Source organism: Palaemon carinicauda, chromosome 37, assembly GCF_036898095.1.
Source record: "Palaemon carinicauda isolate YSFRI2023 chromosome 37, ASM3689809v2, whole genome shotgun sequence".
Taxonomy (NCBI): domain Eukaryota; kingdom Metazoa; phylum Arthropoda; class Malacostraca; order Decapoda; family Palaemonidae; genus Palaemon; species Palaemon carinicauda.
Window position 1 is genome coordinate 49,867,306 of NC_090761.1, and position 21,168 is coordinate 49,888,473.

The following is a 21,168-nucleotide window of genomic DNA, read 5'->3' on the forward strand; positions in this document are numbered from 1 at the left end:
GTATGTAGGGAGGGGTCCTACGGCCCTTTCATTGAAAGGGAAGGGCGGGTCCATCAGGACGACATGGCCATCTTACCCAAAAATAGATTTTTCGCTTCGCTCAAAATCCGTTTTTTGGGCTCAAGCCATGTCGTCCTGATGGAAGTATACCAGAGCATTACTGTATCTGTGGATTCTCAAAATGTGCCGTACTCCTCAGAAGTATTTCCCCCAGTCGACGCGACCTAGAGACCTAAGATGTTACCGTCATACATCTTTTCAACTAATCATAAACCATGATAGAGCTTCCTGCCCCCAACAGGGAAGAGTCTTACTAGACTCTGGGAAAGTCTCGAAGAGTACATATATCTAAGTATGAACCCCAGGCAAGCGAGTATAGTGGTCTCACCCCATACTGGGTAAAGCGAAGTTCGAAAGAATCACTGTGTCAATATGAAATATCGACCAGTCCTCCGCTCAAACACGTATTGGACAAAGGTTTATATCCGCTTAGGAGGAAACTCGTAAATCCGCCACCATCCCTTTATGGGATGGAGTCCTCCAGCTAAGGGAAAGCATAAACCAATGCAATATTAGCTTGCATAAGGGAACATTCTATTAGAATTATCCCCGGGTAAATATACATAGAATGAATGCTCACAGGTGAAGGAGACGCAAGGTTCTCAAGAACCAGTTTATTGACAGACAATAAACAAACAGGTTAACCACACTCATATATATATATATATATATCTATATATAAGAGGAGGATAACTAAAACTTTAAGCATAAGTATGATAGTAAACAGAAACTTGTTTGTCTGAAAGAAAAAACATTGGAGCCACTTTTAAGATACCAAAGTATCAAAGTCAAAAGTCTGTTTTACTAATCCGTCACATTAGCGTTAGAAACGCTCGGCACGCATGTTTGCACTTATGCTGGGTTCACCTTTGAAAGTGGAACAGTCAACGTGGGTCACCCAGTACCCTCACATAGTTTGTAGTACAACATGTGACTACATACTCACCCTGGAATTAATTGTCCCAATTAAGCTACTGTTCCTCGCAGAGTTAAACAGCAGGGTTAACGACGCAACCCACTGCTACCACAGAACCTCTTAGTTGCTGCACTTGCTTCGCATAGTGACGAAAGAACACTCTGGAAGACTTCCAGTCAGTGTACGAACGAAGATGTCCAAAATCCCTACAACTAAAGAAGTTTAAGGATGAAGCAACTTTCCTCGGATCGTGACCTGTGGGTGAACAGTCAGGATCCGCTCTGCGAATAAGATATGTGATTTTCGCCCTGAGTTGTTTCAGTAATAAATTTTGAGCCTGACGTTTCTCCCCTGGCCAGATGGCCACCCTTGAAGTCTGAAGTTCTACGAAGATAGACCTTTAGGCATTCTACTGGACATAGAGATGCCTCTTCTTTCAGAGGGCAGATTCTTCAGGGACCCCACCTGATGGTGGGTAACTCGTTCTTGGTGAGAAACGTAGGATCCGGAAATAGGTTCAGTTCACCCATTCAGGAACTGAACACGACCTTCCTCTCTCGAGAGGGGTATGATCTCACTAACCCTGGCCCCGGACGCGAGTGCAAAAAGGAGGATAACTTATGGGTCAAATCCTTTAACGCACACTCCTTATTGTTCAACAGCGAAGCAAAATGAAGAACTTTTCTAAAGACCATGAATTGGGCTTTGGAGGTGCTAAAGGTCTGAGCCTAGCGCAGGCTTTCGGAACTTTTATAAAAGATCTCGTTAGCGAGGTCGACCTGGAAGGCATATAGAATGGGTCTTGTCAAAGCAGACCTACATGTTAAAATCGTGTTAGTTACCGATCCATAACCATGGAGATGGATGAAGAAAGATAAGCAGAAGTCCGTCATGATCTCCTGCGGAATCTTCGTCTGACAAGGGCTACCCATTCTCTCCAAGATGACTCATATTGCCTTTTAAAAGGTTTGCACTTATAATCCTCTAGGAAGTCCATGCTGGCTTTCGAAATCCCGAAACACTTTCTCACCTGTTAAGGAAAGAAAATCATGAGCTGCTGGGTCCGGGTTTTCTGTAATGAAGCGCAGACAACTGACTTCTGGACTCACTGTGTCAGAACTGGATCTGGTAGCGGTCGAAACTCCAATCGTAGTTCCAATGCCAGAGGGAACCCCACACTGTTCGGCCACTTGTGGGCCACTACTGCCGCTACTCCCTTAAATTATCTCAGTTTGTTGAGGACCCTCAACAGAAGGTTGTAAGGAGGGAACAGATAAATCCTGAACCACCTGTTCCAGTCGAGGGACATCGCGTCCACTGCTTCCGCCAAGGGGTCCTCGTACGGGGACACATACAGGGGCAACTTCTTGTTGTCTTTCGTCGCAAAGAGGTCTAGCCGCAGTTCTGGGACTTGACTCAGAATGAAGGAGAATGGTCCTGCGTCTAGGGACCATTCCGACTCTATCGGTGTGAACCTGGATAGAGCGTCCGCTGTCACATTGCGGACTCCTTGAAGGTGAACTGCTGACAGGTACCATTTCTTCTTCCCCCAAATCGGAAGATGGCCAACATCACCTGGTTGAGAGGTGGTGACCTTGATCCTTGTCGATTCAAGCATCTCACAACTCCCCCGCTGTCCAGCACCAACCTAATGTGGATCGAGCGATGCGGGGAGACTTTCTTTAAGGAAAGAAGGACTGTCATAGTCTCTTGAAAATGACTGTGAGAGGTCTTGAATAGACTGGACCAAGACCCTTGGGCCTTTTTCTGATGAGGGTGAACTCCCCATCCCTCCTTCGAGGCGTCTGAGTGACTCGTCACCGACGGGGGAGGTGGATGAAGAAGAACCGACTTCCTAAGGAGTCTGGCTTGGGACCAAGGCCTGAGAAGAGTATTTCGATGAAGCGGAACTGGTCTTCTCAGATCTCTTCGCGCATCTGATGCATAACTACTCTAATCTCCGGTTGCATCCTTTAGCTGTGCTCTTAGCACCAGGTCTGTCACCAAAGTAAACTGGAGAGACCCCAGTACACTCTCCAGTTCGCATCTGATATCCATACGGAATCTAGAAGTCTCTTGACAGAACCAGCTATCTCCTTTCTTTTCTCCGCCATGACGGAGAAAACGGTGTGACATTAGGTCCCAGTGGATTCACACCCACCGGAACTTAGAGATGGAGGAAGTTGAGACTTTTCCTGTTGATCTTGAAGCCTAGATAATCTAGGAAATGGATCACATACAGGGAAGCTTGCAAGCATTCTGTCCTGGGTGCTGCCCACACCAGCCAAAAATCCAGGTAGGCTACTACCTGAATTCCGTTTAGGCGTAATTGACTGAGAACTACGTTCGCAAGCATCGTGAAAATCCTTGGGGCTATTTTTAGCCCGAGAGGCATGGCTTTGAAGACGTATAGTCTTCGTTGTAGCCTTAACCTTAGGTAGGAGGAGAATCGACAATAGATTGGAACGTGCCGATAGGCGTCTGACAAAACTATGGAGGCGGTAAATGCCCTCTTGGGCAGTAAGGTCCTTATGTGTTGCATTGTTAGCATCTTGAACCTGTACTTCGCTATGAACTTGTTAAGTGGCGACAAGTCCAGAATGACTCCGAGTTTTCCGAGTCTTTCTTGGGAACACAAAACAGCCTCCCTTGGAATTAGATGGACTTTACCCTTCGGATCACTTTTCCTCTAACAGTTCTTGAATGAACTCCTCCAGAACGGGGGTGGAGTATCGGAAAAAACGCCGAGGGTATGGGGATGGAGTGCTGTACCAGCTCCAGCCCAGTCCCTTCTTGAGTAGGCTGTGGACCCAGGGATCGAAGGTCCACCGATCCCAAAAGCGTTGGAGACTCCCTTCTACCAATATCATCTCGCTCGGACTGTTGTCCTGAGGTCTTGCCTCTCTGACCGCGACCACCCATGAAACCCCTTCTCCTTGAGGGGCGCCTAGACGAACTTCTGGCTGCTCCTCTAGGCTTGTTCGACAGGCAGTTGACTGACCTTCGAACGATGGGTTGAAATGCCGGAGACTGTGTCGACACGAATTGGGGAACCCACTGAAGTGTGGTCGGGGTTTTTGCCACCATCTGGGGCACTGAGGGCATCAGCAAATGCCGTTGCTGCTGTTGTCTACTTGACTTAGCTGGCCGAGAAAGTATCCTAATCCTTTTAGTCTTCCTCCAAGGTTGGGGACCCCATCCGGGGGAGAATTTCTCTTGGTAGACAGGCCCCACTCCTGGAGAAGATTTCTATCGTCCGTGGCGGCCCTATCAACCTTTTTGACCGATTCACTAGGGAAAAGGTCTTTGTCCCAACTGTTGGAGGAGATTAGTTTCCTTGGCTCGTGCCTCATCGTAGCCCGGGCGAACACGAATTCCCTACAGGTTCTCTTCGCCCTGACGGAGCTGTAGAGATCCTTCGTCACAGTGGCCAGATGAGTCTTGATCACAACCATGAACGTTTCATGGACCTTGGGATCACTTGTCATCGTCTCAAAAGTGGACTGAAGAGACAAAGAGGCAGCCAGTCTTTCTTTTGTCTCGAGTTCTCTCCGCAAAAGAAAGCCAGACAGCTTAGAGAGGATCTCGCCGAACCGACATCCGGCAAAATCCGCCTCCCACATCTGGACTGAGAAGGTAAGATGGACGTCCTTCCAGTCCTTGTTTTGCTTACTAAATCTTCCTTTCTAAAGGCCAGCAACAAGGGTTAACACTCCACCAGGGAGGGGAAAGGCTTGCCAGCCTCGACTGTTTTCAAAACCGCCGCAAACCCTTTCAGCGAAAAGGGGGAAGGCTGTGGCAGGAGAGGACACAAAGGAAGGGAGCCTCTTACTCAAATACAGCTACCTTTGAGTTCATGAAGCCCCTCTCTTTCATCGAAGATGAAAGCAAGGCATGAGCCTAGCATGGTCTATCACTACGACCTCCTCCGGCTCTGTCTCTTCCTTTGAAGCTGGTACCTCCTTCAACCGGACATAACAGTCCGGATATGCCCCTGCAGTTACAATGCAGCTGCCTTCCCATTCTTCTCCCTCTGCCTTTGTTGGATCAAGCCAACAATGGAGGGAGGGCCTGATCTACTGCGAGAGCAGACGATGTTGAGGGAGCAGGTTCAAGGACCTGAACCGGAGCAGCCGACCTCTCTCGGCCTCTTCCGCTACCTTGTCCGGAGCTCGAACTTCATCCTGGCCTTCTGCCAGGAGGTCTTCCTCCAGACGTTCGGACACGTCTGGCATCCTGTCGTCCAACTGGATGCTAAGCAAGGCGACCGCGACTTCAGCATCCACGGGATCTGAATTAAGGGGACCTCCTCTTGAGGTTGGGGAATCACTGTAACAGTTGATGCCCTAGGGAAAAAGAAAGCCCTCATCTTCTCATTTGGAAGATAAGGTTCAGAGGTGATCTTCTGAAAGCCCCTCACCCAGGTACGAAGCTTCTCCCTAGCTATATCCCTTGAATCCACCGTTGTAGGGGAGACAAAAACGGATTTTGAGCGAAGCGAAAAGAAAAAGCTTCAATAGATAGGATAGTGCATATGAAACATACCTGGGGGACCCAATACCGGAGAACATCCGTGGAGACAGCGCATGCCACACGCCTCCTTCAGAACCATGTCCGCAGAAGTCCTACTGCGGACGTTGCAGAAAATACATCCGCACTACGGATGGTCCTCCTGTAAAGAGAAGAAATTTCCATGAGTATCAAGTGAACTACGTATCACTGGATATGCACAGTAGCATAACAAAACGGAAAGGAAAGGAAAGACACATCCTTGTATTTCCCGCACACCCAATTGTTGTAGCCTTCCAGATAATAAAATCGTATAGTTAATCTATGCCAGATTAACCAATGGAAAATTTCCAAAGGAAATAGGTGTAGCCCCCGCCTAAGGAATGATTTTAAAATACCGGATAGTAGACAAGAAAGAACTCACTTTCTTATCTGTAAGGCCAACAGCAACGGGTCGTGCAAGACCACAAAGAATAAGGAAAAGACACATACTTGTGAATCCCCCACAATCACCTGTGGAAGCCCACCAGCCATTAAAACCAAATGGTTAGTCTTTGCTAGAATAACCAAAGATCATATTTCCCGAGGGAAATTAGGTGTAGCTCACACCTAAGGTAAGATTTTACCATTCTGGCTAAAGATGAAAAGAATTCTCTTTTCATCCCTGTAAAGCAACACCAAGTGATTGCACAAGGCAACACAAGTAAGTTAGAAAAGACAGTGTTGTAACCTACTATATCATGGTCTCCCCTGGTAGAAAACACTATACAGGGAAGAACTGATACAGTACATGAGGGTGGTGTGCCGGCCGGCTCTTGCCGGTCAGTACCCCCCCCCCCCCTTTTCCAAAGGTAGGTCTCAAGTATGCAACTTAGGATCACCCAGACGGGGGAGAACTCCAGTTCCTATGCCTGAACCGGCCGGTAGTGGTTGCCGGTCCGTAGCTACCCGGTTGGCACCCAGCTGCCGGCCATCACTCTTAGTGGCCGGCCAACCGAGTGATGTAGCAGGCCGGCCCGGCAGCGGTGAGTAAACCCTGCCGGCTGGCATCCACACCAGGTAGCACCCGGCTGCCGGCCGCCACTCATAGCGGCCGGCAGGTGAGCAAGGAGACCGGCCAGCAAAGGCATAAAACCACCGCCGACCGACAGCAAGAGAACTAGCGAACACCCCCCTACCGACGGCCGGCCACTAGGCCGGCAGACGGCAAGGACAACACAAGAGAAGACAACAGAATGGGTGCCGGGCTAAGAGGCTATGTACCTCCGCGCCCGACACCCGAAAGAGTGCCGAGAGGAAGGGGAGACACTAAGTCAGGCTTCCTAACCACTGCTTACTGAAACTACAGACGGCAGCGGTTGAGGGACCAAGGAAGGACCGGGCAGCACTCAAAGGATAGGGCCTCTGCCGGTCGGCACACTCTGCCGGCCGACAGGGGACCACGTCAGCTCCCCATCCCAACCTATGCTAGGTACGGATGTGAGACGACTGACACAAAGGAAACGGAAAAATAGAAGGGAAGGACAGAGGGTCCTGTCCAACCTTGCCTTGGTTAAGGATCATTCCAAACTAAGAAAGCTCATCTCAGCCAGAGAGATCCAGGGAGGGAGGCCGGCACTACTGGCTGCCTCCCTAAAACCAAGGCAAGGAAGGAATTGCTATTCCGGAAAGGGAACATATCCCGAACCCGGAACAGCAAGAGGACAAGTCTGAGGGGTCACCGAGCGAAGGGATCATAATTACCGAAACCTTCCAAGGTGATTCAAGGAGGATAAACCTCCTATGCCCGTGTCAGGCAGCAAGGGAGACTCTGCCCCACGCTAGACCAACACGGACTCAGACTAATACACTGCTGTACTGTCCCCCTCTGAACCAAATCAGTTGGAGCAGGAAGGTACAGTACTACTCCAGCATAGTTATATTTGAAAATTAATTCAAACAAACCACTAGAGTTAAGCCTAAGGCTTAAACAGAGGGAAAGGGTTTGCCCCTTCCCCAAAGAGAAGGGAGCAAACGGGGAAACAGATAATATTATAAAGACCTAAGACAACCTAGCCTAGGCACTAAGAGAATCGATTACCTAAATCACCGAAACTCACTCCAATACTATCTTGGAAATTACTCGAAAAGGGCTTATATGTATAACGTTGCCTAACGCTTTAAGCAATATAAAATCACACTTGGAAGACTAATTATCATGCAGGAAGTACAAGGACCAACAACTAGGCTACAAAGACTAGTGTTGGTCAGCCTAGGCAAATCTTTCGCCAGGCGCACTACTATCGCATCATAACAGAATTCCTAATTAAGCTAAGCAGCTAATTATTAAAGCGCAGGGGGCTGGGAACGTCGCTCTTGCTAACAAATAAATCTTATTCTAGCGAGCGACAGCGTCCATGACGCCTCCAGCAGGCAACAGCTCTTGTATCAAGGATAACTCTTTTAATTACTTTAATTTTAAACAAGAGCTTACATTTATACATAAAAGAAATAGTACTCAACTTATCAGAAGTTGGAGAAAGCATAATATGAGAGTAAATCCAAGATTTTGGTAGAAACACAGGAAAAAACACCGAGTTGTAAAGCTACGCAAAAAGGAATGCAGATGGCGCCAGAATCGGCGCAGGGCACGCTTACGAAACGGGAGAAGAGAGGGCCTTACGAACGGCTCTCCCCTTTTCTTTCTCGTTTTCGTTTTCTTGCCATTTGACCCCTACGAAGTGTTAACTCTGTTCGGGGTACAGATTGCCATGTGGCGTGTCAAGAATACGTCCTCTGATTTATACGATATCCCTGGCTCTTTTATTAGGGATATTCGCTCCAGGAGTTAGAATTCTGGGTACCTTAAGGTAAATTCTCTGGGAATATCGCCGTAGTTGTAATATACCCTAGGAAGCTACCTTAGAGGAACTTCCATCAGGACGACATGGCTTGAGCCCAAAATAACAAAGGTAACAGTAAGAAAACAGCAAAAATCTAGGGAATTATTCCATAAAAGAAGTAAATTGGGATAACGGTAAGCCCTCTCACCAAATTATTACTCTGTACTTGCACACTAGACTACCTCCCCAGCAACCTGAGTGCTAAAAGACAAAGGAGTATTAGCATAACCTGAATTATCCCCTATAGGTAGTAGGTTGGCTAAGGCACCAGTTACCCATTGAGATACTACCAATAGAGAGTTATTGGGTCCCTTGACTAGCAAGATAGTACTACACTGGATCCCTCTCTCGATATGGCTCATTTTCCGTTTGCATAAAAATACATCAAATAGTCTGGCCTATTTTTTACACATTCTCCTCTTTCGTCTGTACCATGGTCTTGCACTGTCTTGGGTTAGAGTTCTTTTGCTTGAGGGTACACTCAGGCACACTATTCTATTTGTTTCAATTCCTGTCCTCAATGAGCTAATTGCCCTGTTGGAGCCCTCAGGCCTAGAGCATCCTGCTTTTTCAACTAGGATTGTAGTTTAGGAAGTAACAATAATAATAATAATAATAATAATAACATTAATAATAACAAAAACACTATCCCCTTCTTTCTTATGTTTTCCATTTCTATAAATCAACCTCTAAACCAACAATTTGGTAAACTGTACTCTGTAATTTGTTTATCAAACAATTGGAGCATTATTAACATCTTTTGTCTGGTACAAGTTGATGACCTTTACACATGACACACTGGATATGAAGGGCTATGTCTTCTAATAACAATCTATTTATAGCACAGCACTTTAACCCAAACCAGATGAGTACTTGCCGAAGCGAGAGGTGTTCTTTTTTGTGTCTGCAGAGTTGCTAATTGCACACCAGGCATATGTAACTGATGAGTTTTTGTGTTAAACAAAAATAAATATATCAAACTCTTTCAATGTGAAAAATTTATTCTAAAAATCTAACCACAACTTCAGTACAGGTACAATCATAAAAAAAAAATTAATATGAAATTGTACTTACACCTCCCATGCTGTTTATGGTAAAGTAATCCCCAGCAGACTTATAATGATGCCATCCCTTGGAAGCCAATGGAACCTCATCAAATTTACTGTAGCTCTGGCCTTTATAGTGATTAAATTGACTCCTTTTACATGATATGACAGGAACCTGTTAACATTGAAGGGCAAAATTATAAACACAGAACTGTCAAGAAAACACAAAATTGATCAGTTGAACAATTAGGTAATAAAGCATGCAATGAGGCTCAATATATTCAACATTCATAAATCATTTCACAGTTACCTATACTGTATTGCAAAACAGTTACATTTCACCTTCCTCTTCAATGTGTAATATGAAAGATTTGTAAATTTATAATTTTCCTAACTATACAAACCTGGAGCTCTTTACAGGGATAGCTGAAACTAGCTGCAAAGCTTTAATGTGAGGTTTAACTACCTTCTGCTAGTTAGCGGAGGGGGAACGGGGTCTGACCAACCACCCCGCTCATACCCGCACTAGTAACTGAACATTACTTTGCAATTGTGGCAGGACTCCCGGGGGGAAGGTGATAGCAGGATCAGTATGTGTAGAGTTTCAGGTTTGTACAGTTAAGAAAAATACAAATTATTTCCAAATTTTTCATTTGTTTCAGTACTGTATACAAACCCTCACGCTGTTTACAGTAGAGACTCACCCTTAGTCCAAAAACCAACTGGCTGATGACTAACACGGGATGCTACTCTGTGCTTTGCGCAAGTTGTTTAAGGGTACTCTGTCACCTTGTTAACCTTGAGAGTTAATGGCCAGGGCAATCAGTGCTAAGGTGCAAGAATTTAGCATTATGACTTGACCAGGTAAGCATAAATTTGGTGCTAAATTCCACACTTAATCCTAGGCATTGCCTGACTCCACCTCACAAGGAGATCGGGGACATAACGAATATATAAACATATATCAGGTTACACAAGGGACGATGGTACCCACCTGCAGTTAGAGGTCACCTTGCAGAGTTCCTTGGATGCTGAAATCCCAAGAGATGGGAGAATGAAATAGGATTTGGCCAGTCACTCACACATTCATTGTAGTCTTACTCACGGGCACCATCTGCCCTCAACCAACTGCTACTTGTCCTACAAGGGAGCTGAGGTATTATTGACCACGTTTTGTGCAGCCACCACAGGTCCTATCGAAAAAGTATCTAGATTCCTGAGGTAGTGGGCTGTGAATGTGGTTTGACGTTTCCACACACTCACCTGTAATACCTGCGCCACTGAAAAATTCTTTTTGAAAGCCAGGGATGTGTTGACACCCGAGACACCATGAAATCAAGGTCGAAGATTGGGAGGAGTAGAGCCTGGTAATATGGCTCACTCGATCACCTGTCTAATCCTGGAGGCAAACAAGTTCTTAGATACTTTCTTCTCGACCCTTCCCGTGCTCACAAGCCTGCTGATTGGAGTGATTGCTCTGGTAATTCATTTAAGACATTTCCTCTGTGCCCTTACAGGGCAGAGTAAAAACTGATTTGGATCATGTTATGAAATGAAGATTTTCAATCCGGAAGGTCCCGAATCTAGGATCTGCTAGAGCCTAATTTTGAGTCTTGGCTACAAACTCAAGGGCGAGACCGAGTGTCACTTACCACCATCCCCTAGAATGGGCGATGTTGTACGACAGACCATGCAGCTTGCTGAATCTCTTTCCAGGGGTCAGAAAAAAATGACAAATATGGTATTTTCATCATAAAATTAATTTTCAAATATACTTACCTGGTCGTCACATATACAGTACATAGCTTAAATCCCGCGTTTCGTCGCGTGCACGGCAGAAATTCAAATTTCGCGGCAATCGCCGCCATGACAGTAGGTGGTCATACATGAGCGCTATCTCTCATAGGTTACTAGAACTATTCCCAACATTCCTCAGAAATTCCATGACCCTGTTTTCAGAGGGGAGGAGGGAGGACCCTTTTAAATATGTAACTACCAGGTAAGTATATTTAAAAATTAATTTTATAATAAAAAAAACATTTTTAAATATGTAACTTCCCTGGTAGTTACATGTATATAGCTGATTGACACCATTGGTGGCGGGTAGAAAACCTCATCTCATCGGAAATTTGTATAATTATTAATAGCTACAATTAATAGTACCAATAATCTGGTTCTAACATGATAAGGAAGCTGGCTTCATAGTTATTCTGCCTCATTTGCCTGCATTCCTTAAGAGACTCAGCGATCCACTCAGGGGGCTATAAGAGCCTCTGTGGGGCTGCCAAAAGGTCCTCGACCTTAGCGTGGCTAGACCTCCACCACTGCTACCCTGGTATAGTGATGTGGTTTTACCTTAAGGATAGGGAAAATTTCTTACTTCACAAGTCTGGTGAGCTTCCTTTATCAAATCCTTAATGAAAAAAGCCATGGTATTCTTTGATAAAGGCAAAGAGGGCTTTTTAACTGAGCATCAGAGGCTATCTGCTTGTCCACTCAGGTGTTTGGACGCGTGCAGATAAAAATTTTAGAGCTTTCACTGGACAAAGGCCTCTCTCCTTTTCCCATCCAATTTAAGTGAGATAGCTCTGGGATGGTAAAAGATCTTGGCCAAGGTCGATAAGGATTTTCGTTTTTGGCGAGAAAGCCCAGCTGAAGAGAGCAAACTGCATTGTCTCCATTAAAGCCCACCTTCTTGCTGATGGCTTGTAACTCTCCTATTCTTTTGGCTGTAGCCAATGCAATTAGGAAAAGTGTCTTCTTGGTAAGATCCTTCCAAGACGCCTTGTCCAAGGGTTCAAACCTACTTGAGGTTAAAAAGGCCAGGACTACATCCAGGTTACAAGAGGGGGTTGGATTGTCCTTCCTCTTAGTCGTCTCAAAAGATCTAATGAGATCTGAAAGATCCTTGTTACCTGACACGTCAATGTGTCGGTGACGAAAAACGGAGGCTAGCATGCTGCGGTAACCCTTGATGGTAGGCACAGCCAGCTTTTCTTTTGTACGCAGATACAACAGAAAATCTGCTATATTGGCTATCGAGGTACTGGTAGAGGAAAGTTTGTTATTCCTACACCATACTCTAAAAATGTCCCACTTGGATTGATAAACCCTAATAGTGGTAATGTTCTGGGGGTACCTACCAGCCACTCCATCATCTCCGAAACCCAAGGTCTCGTGGGCCAAAATGGAGCTATCAGGGTCATGCGGACGTTTGGCGATTCCCTGAATTTTTTCAGGACTCTGTTCAGGATTTTGAATGGAGGAAAAGCGTACACGTTTAGAAGACCCTCCCAGTTCAGAAGAAAAGTGTCCACTGTGGCTGCTTCCTGGTCTGGGACTGGAGAGCAAAATACCGGCGACTTCTTTGTCATTTGTGTGGCGAAGAGGTCTATCGAGGGTTGACCCCACAACATCCAAAGGCTGGTGCACACCTCGTGATGCAGGGTCCACTCTGTAGTTAGAACTTGCCTTCTTCTGCTGAGCAGATCCGCCCTGACGTTTTTCTCCCCTTCTATGAAGCGAGTGATCAGGGTTATGTCCCTCGCTTTCGCCAAGAGAAGTAGATCTCTCGCAGCCTCGTAAAGTGAGGCTGAATGAGTGCCTCCCTGCTTTTTGATGTAAGCCAACGCAGTGGTGTTGTCTGCGTTGATCTGAACCAATCTTCCTCGGACTTCCTTCTGAAAGTGAATGAGGGCTAGGTGAATGGCCACTAGTTCTTTGATATTTATGTGCCACTTCCTCTGAGACTCTACCTACAGACCACTGTTCGAGAATCGTATGCGTCAAACAGGGCCGAAATTGACCTCTTTAGTTCAGTCAGATCAGACACTTGATGCGCGCCGTGTGCGCGAACTGAACCGTGTACTGATCGCTGCGAGGGATCGTCAACCGTAGTTGGGTGAATACCAGGGGAAAGTCCTTGCGACATTTCTGGCGCGCCTTGTGCGTGATCTGAACCGATTCTATCTCCAGATAAATGATATTCTATGAGGGTGTTCTGCTCTGAGTAGCCAGTCGTCCAGGTACAAAAAATTCTTACTCCCTTTAGGTGAAGTCAGCAAGCCACGTTGGACATCACCCGGGTAAAAACGTAGAGAGCCGTGCTCAGTCCAAAATAGAGTGCTTTGAACTGATATGTGGTCTTGAGGAACATGAACCTTGGAAATTTTCTGTGGTCCGGGTGTATCGGGATATGGAAATACGCGTCCTGCAGATCTAATGACACCATCCAATCTTCCTGTCTGGTGCCTGCAAGGACTGATGCTGAAGTTTCCATGGCAAATTTTACTTTGCTGATGAACTTGATTAATGGACTGACGTCCAGAACAGGTTTCCATCCCCACGAGCTTTACGGAACTAGGAAAAGTCTGTTGTAAAACCTCTCCGAGGAGGTGTCCTCTACCACTTCTATGGCTGATTTCGACAGCATAAGGTTCACTTGCTCTTTTAGAGCTGCTACCTTGTTCCCTGAGTGGGTTGTTGTCAACTCTAAGGGTATCGACGACATGGGAGGCATTCTCAGGAAGGGGATCTTGTATCCCTCCTTGAGGACATTGATCGTCCAGATGTCCGCCCCCCTTTGGCTCCACTCTCGCCAAAAATGGGAAAGCCTGGCTCCCACTAGTGTCTGGAGATTGTATGTCTCACTTTCTTGATTTGGTTTGCTGTCTTGGGAATCTGCGAGCTTGACCTCCAGCCGCAATCCTCTGAGTTCCCCTTGAAGGGGCTCTCCCACGAAAGGGCTGACAAGTGGGAGGAGCCTCCTTTTGTTTCCTTTCTAAAAAGTTAGCTAGGAGGACTTTCTTAGTAGTCCTAGAGATAAGATCTTGCGTAGCTTGTTGTGTTGGAGCTGCCGACAAATCCTTCACTAAGTCCGGAGGGAAAAGATGATTACCCAACCGAGCAAATTAAAGTTCTGATCTCTGAACAAGGGACAAACCTGAAGATAAGAAGGAACAAAGCATAGCCCTCTTTTTAAGAACTCCTGCCGTGAAAAGGGCGGAAAAACGATGGAGCCATCCCTCACGGCCTTATCCAGACATAAGGCTGTAGACTTCTATTGTCCTAAAAATTCCCTTCAGCAGATGGTCCATTTCAGAATTGGACCACATAATCTTTGACTTGCTCATGGCTGACCTGCGTGAGGAGTCAACAAGTCTGGAGAAGTCTCCCTGGGAGGAGATTCTCTAAGCAGAGGTAGGAGAGGAAGCAGAGGATCTGCTGAAGAATGGCTACCACTGGAGATTCACTCTTTCTACAAAAACAATCACAGAAGACACAATGATGAGCGTACCCAAGCGTCACTCTCATAGCCCTGTGAGAAAAATGACAAATTCGGAGATAATTTGTATTTTTCCTAACCATACAAACCTTAGCTATTTACATTGGGTTTACTTTCGGCGTAGCTGAAATGACGAGCCAATAGTTTTAGCGGGGGTAGGGGAAGGGGTAGCTTGCTACCCCTCCCCCCCCACACACCGGTGATTTGCTTCACTTCACTTAGAGGTAGGACTTGACTTGGGGGACAGGGCTGGCGGGCAAATATGTGTAAATAGCTATGGTTTGTATGGTTAGGAAAAATACAAATTATCTCCGAATTTGTCATTTGTTCCGTAACCGAAATACAAACCACGCTATTTACATTGGGTGACCTACCCCTTAGGAAGGGTGGAAAGTCCTCAGCCTTACTGACTTTGGCTTTTACCCGGGGGCTCCGCCTCCCAGTGAGTAGCACTTGAGAAAAGGAGCCCCTGCACCTCACAAGTTCCTTGCTTCGCGAGGAACGTGTGGCCTACATAAGTTGTGTGTGGAGGAAAGAGCGTGACTCGTCCTATGAAGTTAACCTTGAGACCTTTAGATAGGAATCCAGGATAGGACGTTCCCAATACCACCTCGTCAGGGTATGGGGGACGCGACAGTATTAAACTTAATACTAGGAGCACAAGGAAGCATGGGTTACCTGCAGAGGTTGAGGTCAGCTATGCGGAGACCAGGATGCTGCTTCCCCAAAAGAGGGGAGGATGACGAAAAAAGGAAGGGTCAGACATACTCTTCATTCACGCAGACTAAAACCGGGTAACAACGCTCTCAACCTACTGCTACTTGTCCATAAAGGAGCCTGAGGTTAGACCAGCTGTTGTGCAGCCACCACAGGGCCGATAGAAAAGGTATCGAGGCTCTTGTGGGTCACGTCCTGCAGGTAATGGGCTGTGAAGGTCGTCTGACGCTTCCAGACCCCAGCTTGAAGCACCTGCGTCACAGAGAAGTTTCTCTTGAAGGCCAGGGACGTAGCAATGCCCCTGACATCGTGTGCCCTCGGGCGACGTGACAGAGGAGGGTCTGGATTCAAGGCGTGATGGATAACCCTTCGAATCCAAGACGAGATGGTATTCTTGGTGACCCTCCTCTTCGTCCTGCCTGTGCTAACAAACAATGCTCGCACTTGAGGACGAACTGCAGCTGTTCTCTTCAAGTAATACCTCAGAATCCTCACTGGACATAGTGCTGTGGAGAGACTGAAGCACAGCACTTTGAACTGGTAGGTCTTGCTGTCTCGGCTGAATCTCAAGCACTTCCTGGAAGACTTCCTGGATTGGGATCTGGAAGTACGCGTCCTTTAGATCCAGTGTACACATGAAGTCTTGTGGTCTCACTGCAAGTCTGACCGTGTCCGCTGTCTCTATGCTGAACGGAGTTTGCTTGACAAACTTGTTCAGAGCTGAGAGGTCGATGACAGGTCTCCAGCCTCCAGACGTCTTCTTTACAAGAAAGAGTCGACTGAAGAAGCCTGGGGAGCCGTCGACGACCTCCTGGAGAGCATCCTTCTTGAGCATGGTCTTGACTTCTGCCCGAAGGGCTAGCCCCTTTACCGATCCCATGGCATAGGAGCTCAACGACACTGGATTCGCTGTCAGGGGAGGTAGAGATCTCGTGAATGGGACGCGATAGCCTTGGCTAATCACAGAGACCGTCCAAGCATCGGCCCCTTGTTGCTGCCACCTGTGCACGCAACTTTGAAGGCATCCCCCCACAGGTGGACACGCGGGGGGACTGCCACGCCTAGCGTTTGCGGCCGCGGCCGCTCCCTCTAGGAGTCTTGCCTCCCCTGGAGGACTTACCGCCCCTCTTGACCTTGGCTGGAAAGGGCTGGGGCTTAGACACCACTTTCTTAGCTGCCGGTGCCTGCTTTGGTGTCTTGCGAGGCTGCTGCTGCGGTTGCTGCGGAGCTGGAGGCTTATAGGGCCGAGATGTAAGGGCCCTTTGGAGGAGGGAGTCCTGGCTCGACTGCCTCCACCTCTCAGCTGTGCGTTCCATGTCCTGCGGCTCGAACAGATTCCCCCCAAGGAGGAAAGCGTGCCTGAGCCTGTAGACATCCACGGCGGGGACCTTCGGGTGAATCTTCTCGGTCACCGCATCACGGCGCTTCAACACCGAGTTGGCCCAAAGGTTAGTAACCTGATGTGCCAGGAACTCGATGGAGTGAGTGCCCGAGAGGAGGAAGGTCTCCAGGGCCTTCCTATTGGTCTCCTTAGACAGATCCTCGGAACGCAATAGGATGCCCAGAGAACCTAGCCAGATATCCAGCCACGAAGTGGCCTGCATGGCGCACTTAGCGACCTTCTCATGCCCAGGATCTCCGACGCCGAGAACGTCACCTGCCGGGCGGAGAGCTTCTCAAGGGGAACTCCCCTAGCAAGCTCTTCTACCGAATGATGGAGGGGAAGAGCGAGGCTAAACTCCCCCATGATCTCGAAATACCTCCTCTGCTGGAGACGAGGAGGTGGGAAGAGTTTGTTCCCGGCAGAGGAACGACTGGAGGAGGCGAGAACCGCGAGTTGAGCATTGGCCCTGGCTCTGGCACTCTTCAGCCCCTGGGACCAGGGCAAAGCCGCGCTGGCCTTGGGGGGCTTCTGAGTACCGTACACCTGATCCAGGACCGTGTCCTTACCTCCCCGGAATCTCTTCCTGGGGAGATGCGTGGACGTTCTCCCGGGGTGCAGCTGGAACCTGACGAATTCGCGAAAAAGACTTCGGAATTGTCTTGGAGTCTTTAGGTTCCCTCCTGGGCGGGATACACGACCCCAACAAAGAGGCCTGGAAGGTGCCTTCCACGCGAGACGATTCCCCTCCATGAGGAGACGAATCCCCCCTTGGTGCCAAGGGGGAGACCGCTACCTCACTGGATTCTCCTGAGGACGGAAAAGCCTCGTCTTCAGAAGGAGAAAGCGCCTGCGAAGGGGATGGAGCCTTCCTAACGGACCTCTTAGGAACCAGCTTCTCCCTGGGAGAAGTCACCACGAAGTCCACTCCTCTCCTCTTCAGCGGGGGCGAGGCCGTCGTTGGCTTGTGTCCTTGATCGGCGAGTGCAGGCTTCATAGCCTTCGCTAACGTCCGCATAAGAGGACCAAACCAGGACTGCCGAGTCACGGACACAGAGTCCGAAATTCCCGCTGGAGGGAAGGGGATTGGGCGATCCTTCGGAGTGGACACCACTGGACCTGCCTGTGAAAAAAAAGGGGAAGAAAGTTGTTCTGACCTCTCTGATGGGTCTTCCCTATCCTGACACAGAGACCAGCGCTTAGGCGGGGGCGATCCCGATTGCGGTCTGGCGACACGCGTCCCTGCTGCTGTCGCGAGCTGTGGAACCCGACGCGAACGGGGGTCGCGCTGACGCTCGTGCGTAGGCGACACTAAGGAGTCGCGCGCGAGAGGCTGTTGAAGCGCGGGTGCGCAAACGCGCGCAAGAGGCTGTTGAAGCGCGGGTGCGCAAACACGTGGAGACAATTGAGCGCGGGTGCGCAAACGCGTGGAGACAATCGAGCGCGGGAGCGATCGCGCGCGGGTGAACGATCGCGCGGGCGTGTAAGCGAGTGAGCGAGTAAGCACGTGAGCGCGTAACCATGTAAGCGCGAGGGTGAGCTGGCGAGTGAGCGCGTGGGTGAGCTGGCGAGTGAGTGCGTTGGCGCGTCGGCGAGGGAACGCGTTGGCGCGCAGGCGAACGAGATCGCTCCAACGACCGCTGTTGATGGTGTCCAGGGGACCTGTAACGCGTGGGAGATCGATGGCGAGCAGGCGATCGATGGCGCGTTGGTGAACGCTGGCGCGTTGGTGAACGCTGGCGCGTAGGCGAGCGATGGCGCGTTGGCGTATGGTGGCGTGTTGGCGAGCGATGGCGCGTTGGCGCATGGTGGCGTGTTGGCGAGCGATGGCGCGTAGAACGCGCAGGCGAGCGACCGTGAGCGGTTGAGCTGGATGAAGGAGACCCATGTCTCTCCAGATCCTCTGGGCGCTGACGCGAAGGAGAGCGCTTGCGCGCAGGCGAAAGATCACGCGGGCGGTCAGGAGATCGCCGATGTTCAGGAGATCGCTGACGTGCTGGGGATCGTTGTTGCGCAGGAGATCGCTGACGAGCAGGCGAACGTTGACGCGTCTGTGGTCGCTGGCGAGCAGAAGGGCGGCGCGTGGAATCCTGTGTGGAAGCTGTCGGCACGTTGCGCAAAGGCGAACATTCACGAACGGCCTCAGGAACAGGAGCGTGGGCGCAAGGGCGTACAGTAGGATTAGAACTACGCGCAGGCGACCGCGAGGGTTGCTGTGCTGGAACAGGCTGGCGAACAGGATCGCGAGGGCGAGGAGAAGAAGAGTCCTTGTCCAAGACCTGAACCGAAGTTCCAGGTCGCGCGGGCGAACGTGGGAGCACAGGGCGTGTGTCAGGAACTGGGACCGCAGGTGCGCTCTGACGAGCAGGAGATCTAGAACGCTCAGGAGACCGATGGCGCGCAGGGCGCACAACAGGAACAGCAGGATGTTCGGAGTACTCAGGAGAGCGCTGGCGATCAGGAGAACGCTGACGAGCAGGAGAGCGCCTGTGCGCTAACACTGCAGAAGGGCGCTGAGGAGACCGCTGGCACGCAGGGCAAACAACAGGAACAGCAGGATGTTCGGAGCACTCAGGAGAGCGCTGGCGAGCAGTGGGGCGACGATCATCAGGAGAGCGCTGGCGATCAGGGGAACGCTGACGAACAGGAGAGCGCTGGCGATCAGGGGAACGCTGACGAGCAGGAGAGCGCATGTGCACTAACACTGCAGAAGGGCGCGCAGGGGAACCCTGACGCGCAAGGGAAGCCCCCACACCGTGGGAGGCAGCCCTTTGCCCCGAAGGGACCGTTGCCCGTCGGATGACGAGGTCAGACTGCTGTCCATCTGCACCAGGGGCGGAAGGTCTGGAAGGCGTTGGAGATCGATCCCCGGAGAGGTCTAAGGAGGCAGGAGCTGCAGGCTGCTTACGGCGAGGAGAGTCCTCCTCGGAGGAAGGAGGAGAAGATTCAAAAAGGCGCCTCTTAGCACCCTTATAGGGAGACGGGAGGCCCTTACGACGCAGCGGACGGTGAGCCTTACGGCGAAGGCGGCCACGAGGAGGGTCGTCAGGATCATCCGTCCTCCGAAGGGGAGTCTCAGTCAATGCGCTCCCCCGAGAGGGAGGCTTGGCAGCAGAAGAGCCCGTGGGACTCCCCTCCCCCTTCGAAGGATGTACAGAAGGGGGAAGAGAGCCTTCACCAACGTCATCCTCATCAGGAACCGCAGAGGTTTGCCCCGACCCGTCGGAAGCCTCTGTCACCACGACGTTGACGATAGACAGAGGATCTACCTTTGCTATCACCGGCGACTGCTTAACAGTGGCCCCCAACTGGACAAGATAAATCAGGGCTTCCTTGGAGGGCCGGCCCTTAAGCCCCAAGGAAGCCCCAGGCTGAAAGAGATCATCATGAGACAACGAATCATTATTAATAACCTCCCCGCAGGAGGAGGGGGAGCCGCCCCGCTATGGGAGGCGACGCCCTCTCCCCCAACCCAAGGTTGGGAAACAGAACTAGGGCCTGCGCTCCCACTCAGCGGTCTCTCCTTAGGAGCCGGACGAGGAGGAGCTTCGGAGGAGGTTTGGGCGGCGAAAGAAGAGTCCCGAGAGCCTTCCTCCTTCAAGGCAACCCCAGAAGGAGAACGGTCTCTCTTGGACTTCTTCTTACGCCGGCGGCCAAACTTCTCCCACTGGGAGGCAGACCACTCCCTGCACTCACTACAATTATTTTCTCTGTCACACCGTCGGCCTCGACACTGCGGGCAAAGGGTGTGAGGATCCGTATCCACCGCAGACATGAAAGTACCGCAAGGGTGACCGGCAATACCAGGCCACTTGCGCATGATGGATATCCAAGGGTGAGGCCAACTTCAAACGCACACAGTCTGAGGAAAAGCAAAAAAGATTAAGGCTGTCACACGAGGACGATGGACAGACACGTCTGTTCATCACCGGAGCGAAAAGTGAAGTGGAGCAAATCACCGGTGTGGGGGGGGGAGGGGTAGCAAGCTACCCCTTCCCCTACCGCGCTAACTAGCGCGGGGGTAGTTAACCCTCGTTAAAAACTATTGGCTCGTCATTTCAGCTACGCCGAAAGTAAACCCAATGTAAATAGCGTGGTTTGTATTTCGGTTACGGAACAAACTTCTCTTTCAGAGACAATGAATAATGTCTGCATGCCTTATTATCTTTTGCAACCAATATCAAGAGATTTTAATTTGCATTAAGGCACTTCAATTGTTAACAGCACAAAATCTATCAAGATTTAATTCAAAGTTTTTCCCAAAAGATTGGGAAACTAGTTATATTTAAAGATTATATCTACGCACAGGGGCCTATAATCCTTCCAAGTATCTACCTTTAGAGTTAGTAAAAAATCCATTCAGATCATTGTTT

At 49.4% G+C, this 21,168-nt stretch overlaps 1 protein-coding gene across 1 annotated transcript in view; it reads right to left on the reverse strand.

Annotated features, from left to right (window-relative positions):
* Positions 1-21,168, reverse strand: part of Dbp21E2 (putative ATP-dependent RNA helicase Dbp21E2) — a 114,702-nt gene that overhangs the window by 69,071 nt on the left and 24,463 nt on the right. Inside the window, exon 4 of the mRNA XM_068361174.1 lies at positions 9,442-9,588. Within this exon, the coding sequence (XP_068217275.1) occupies positions 9,442-9,588 (147 nt within the window). The remainder of the gene's footprint in view (positions 1-9,441; positions 9,589-21,168) is intronic.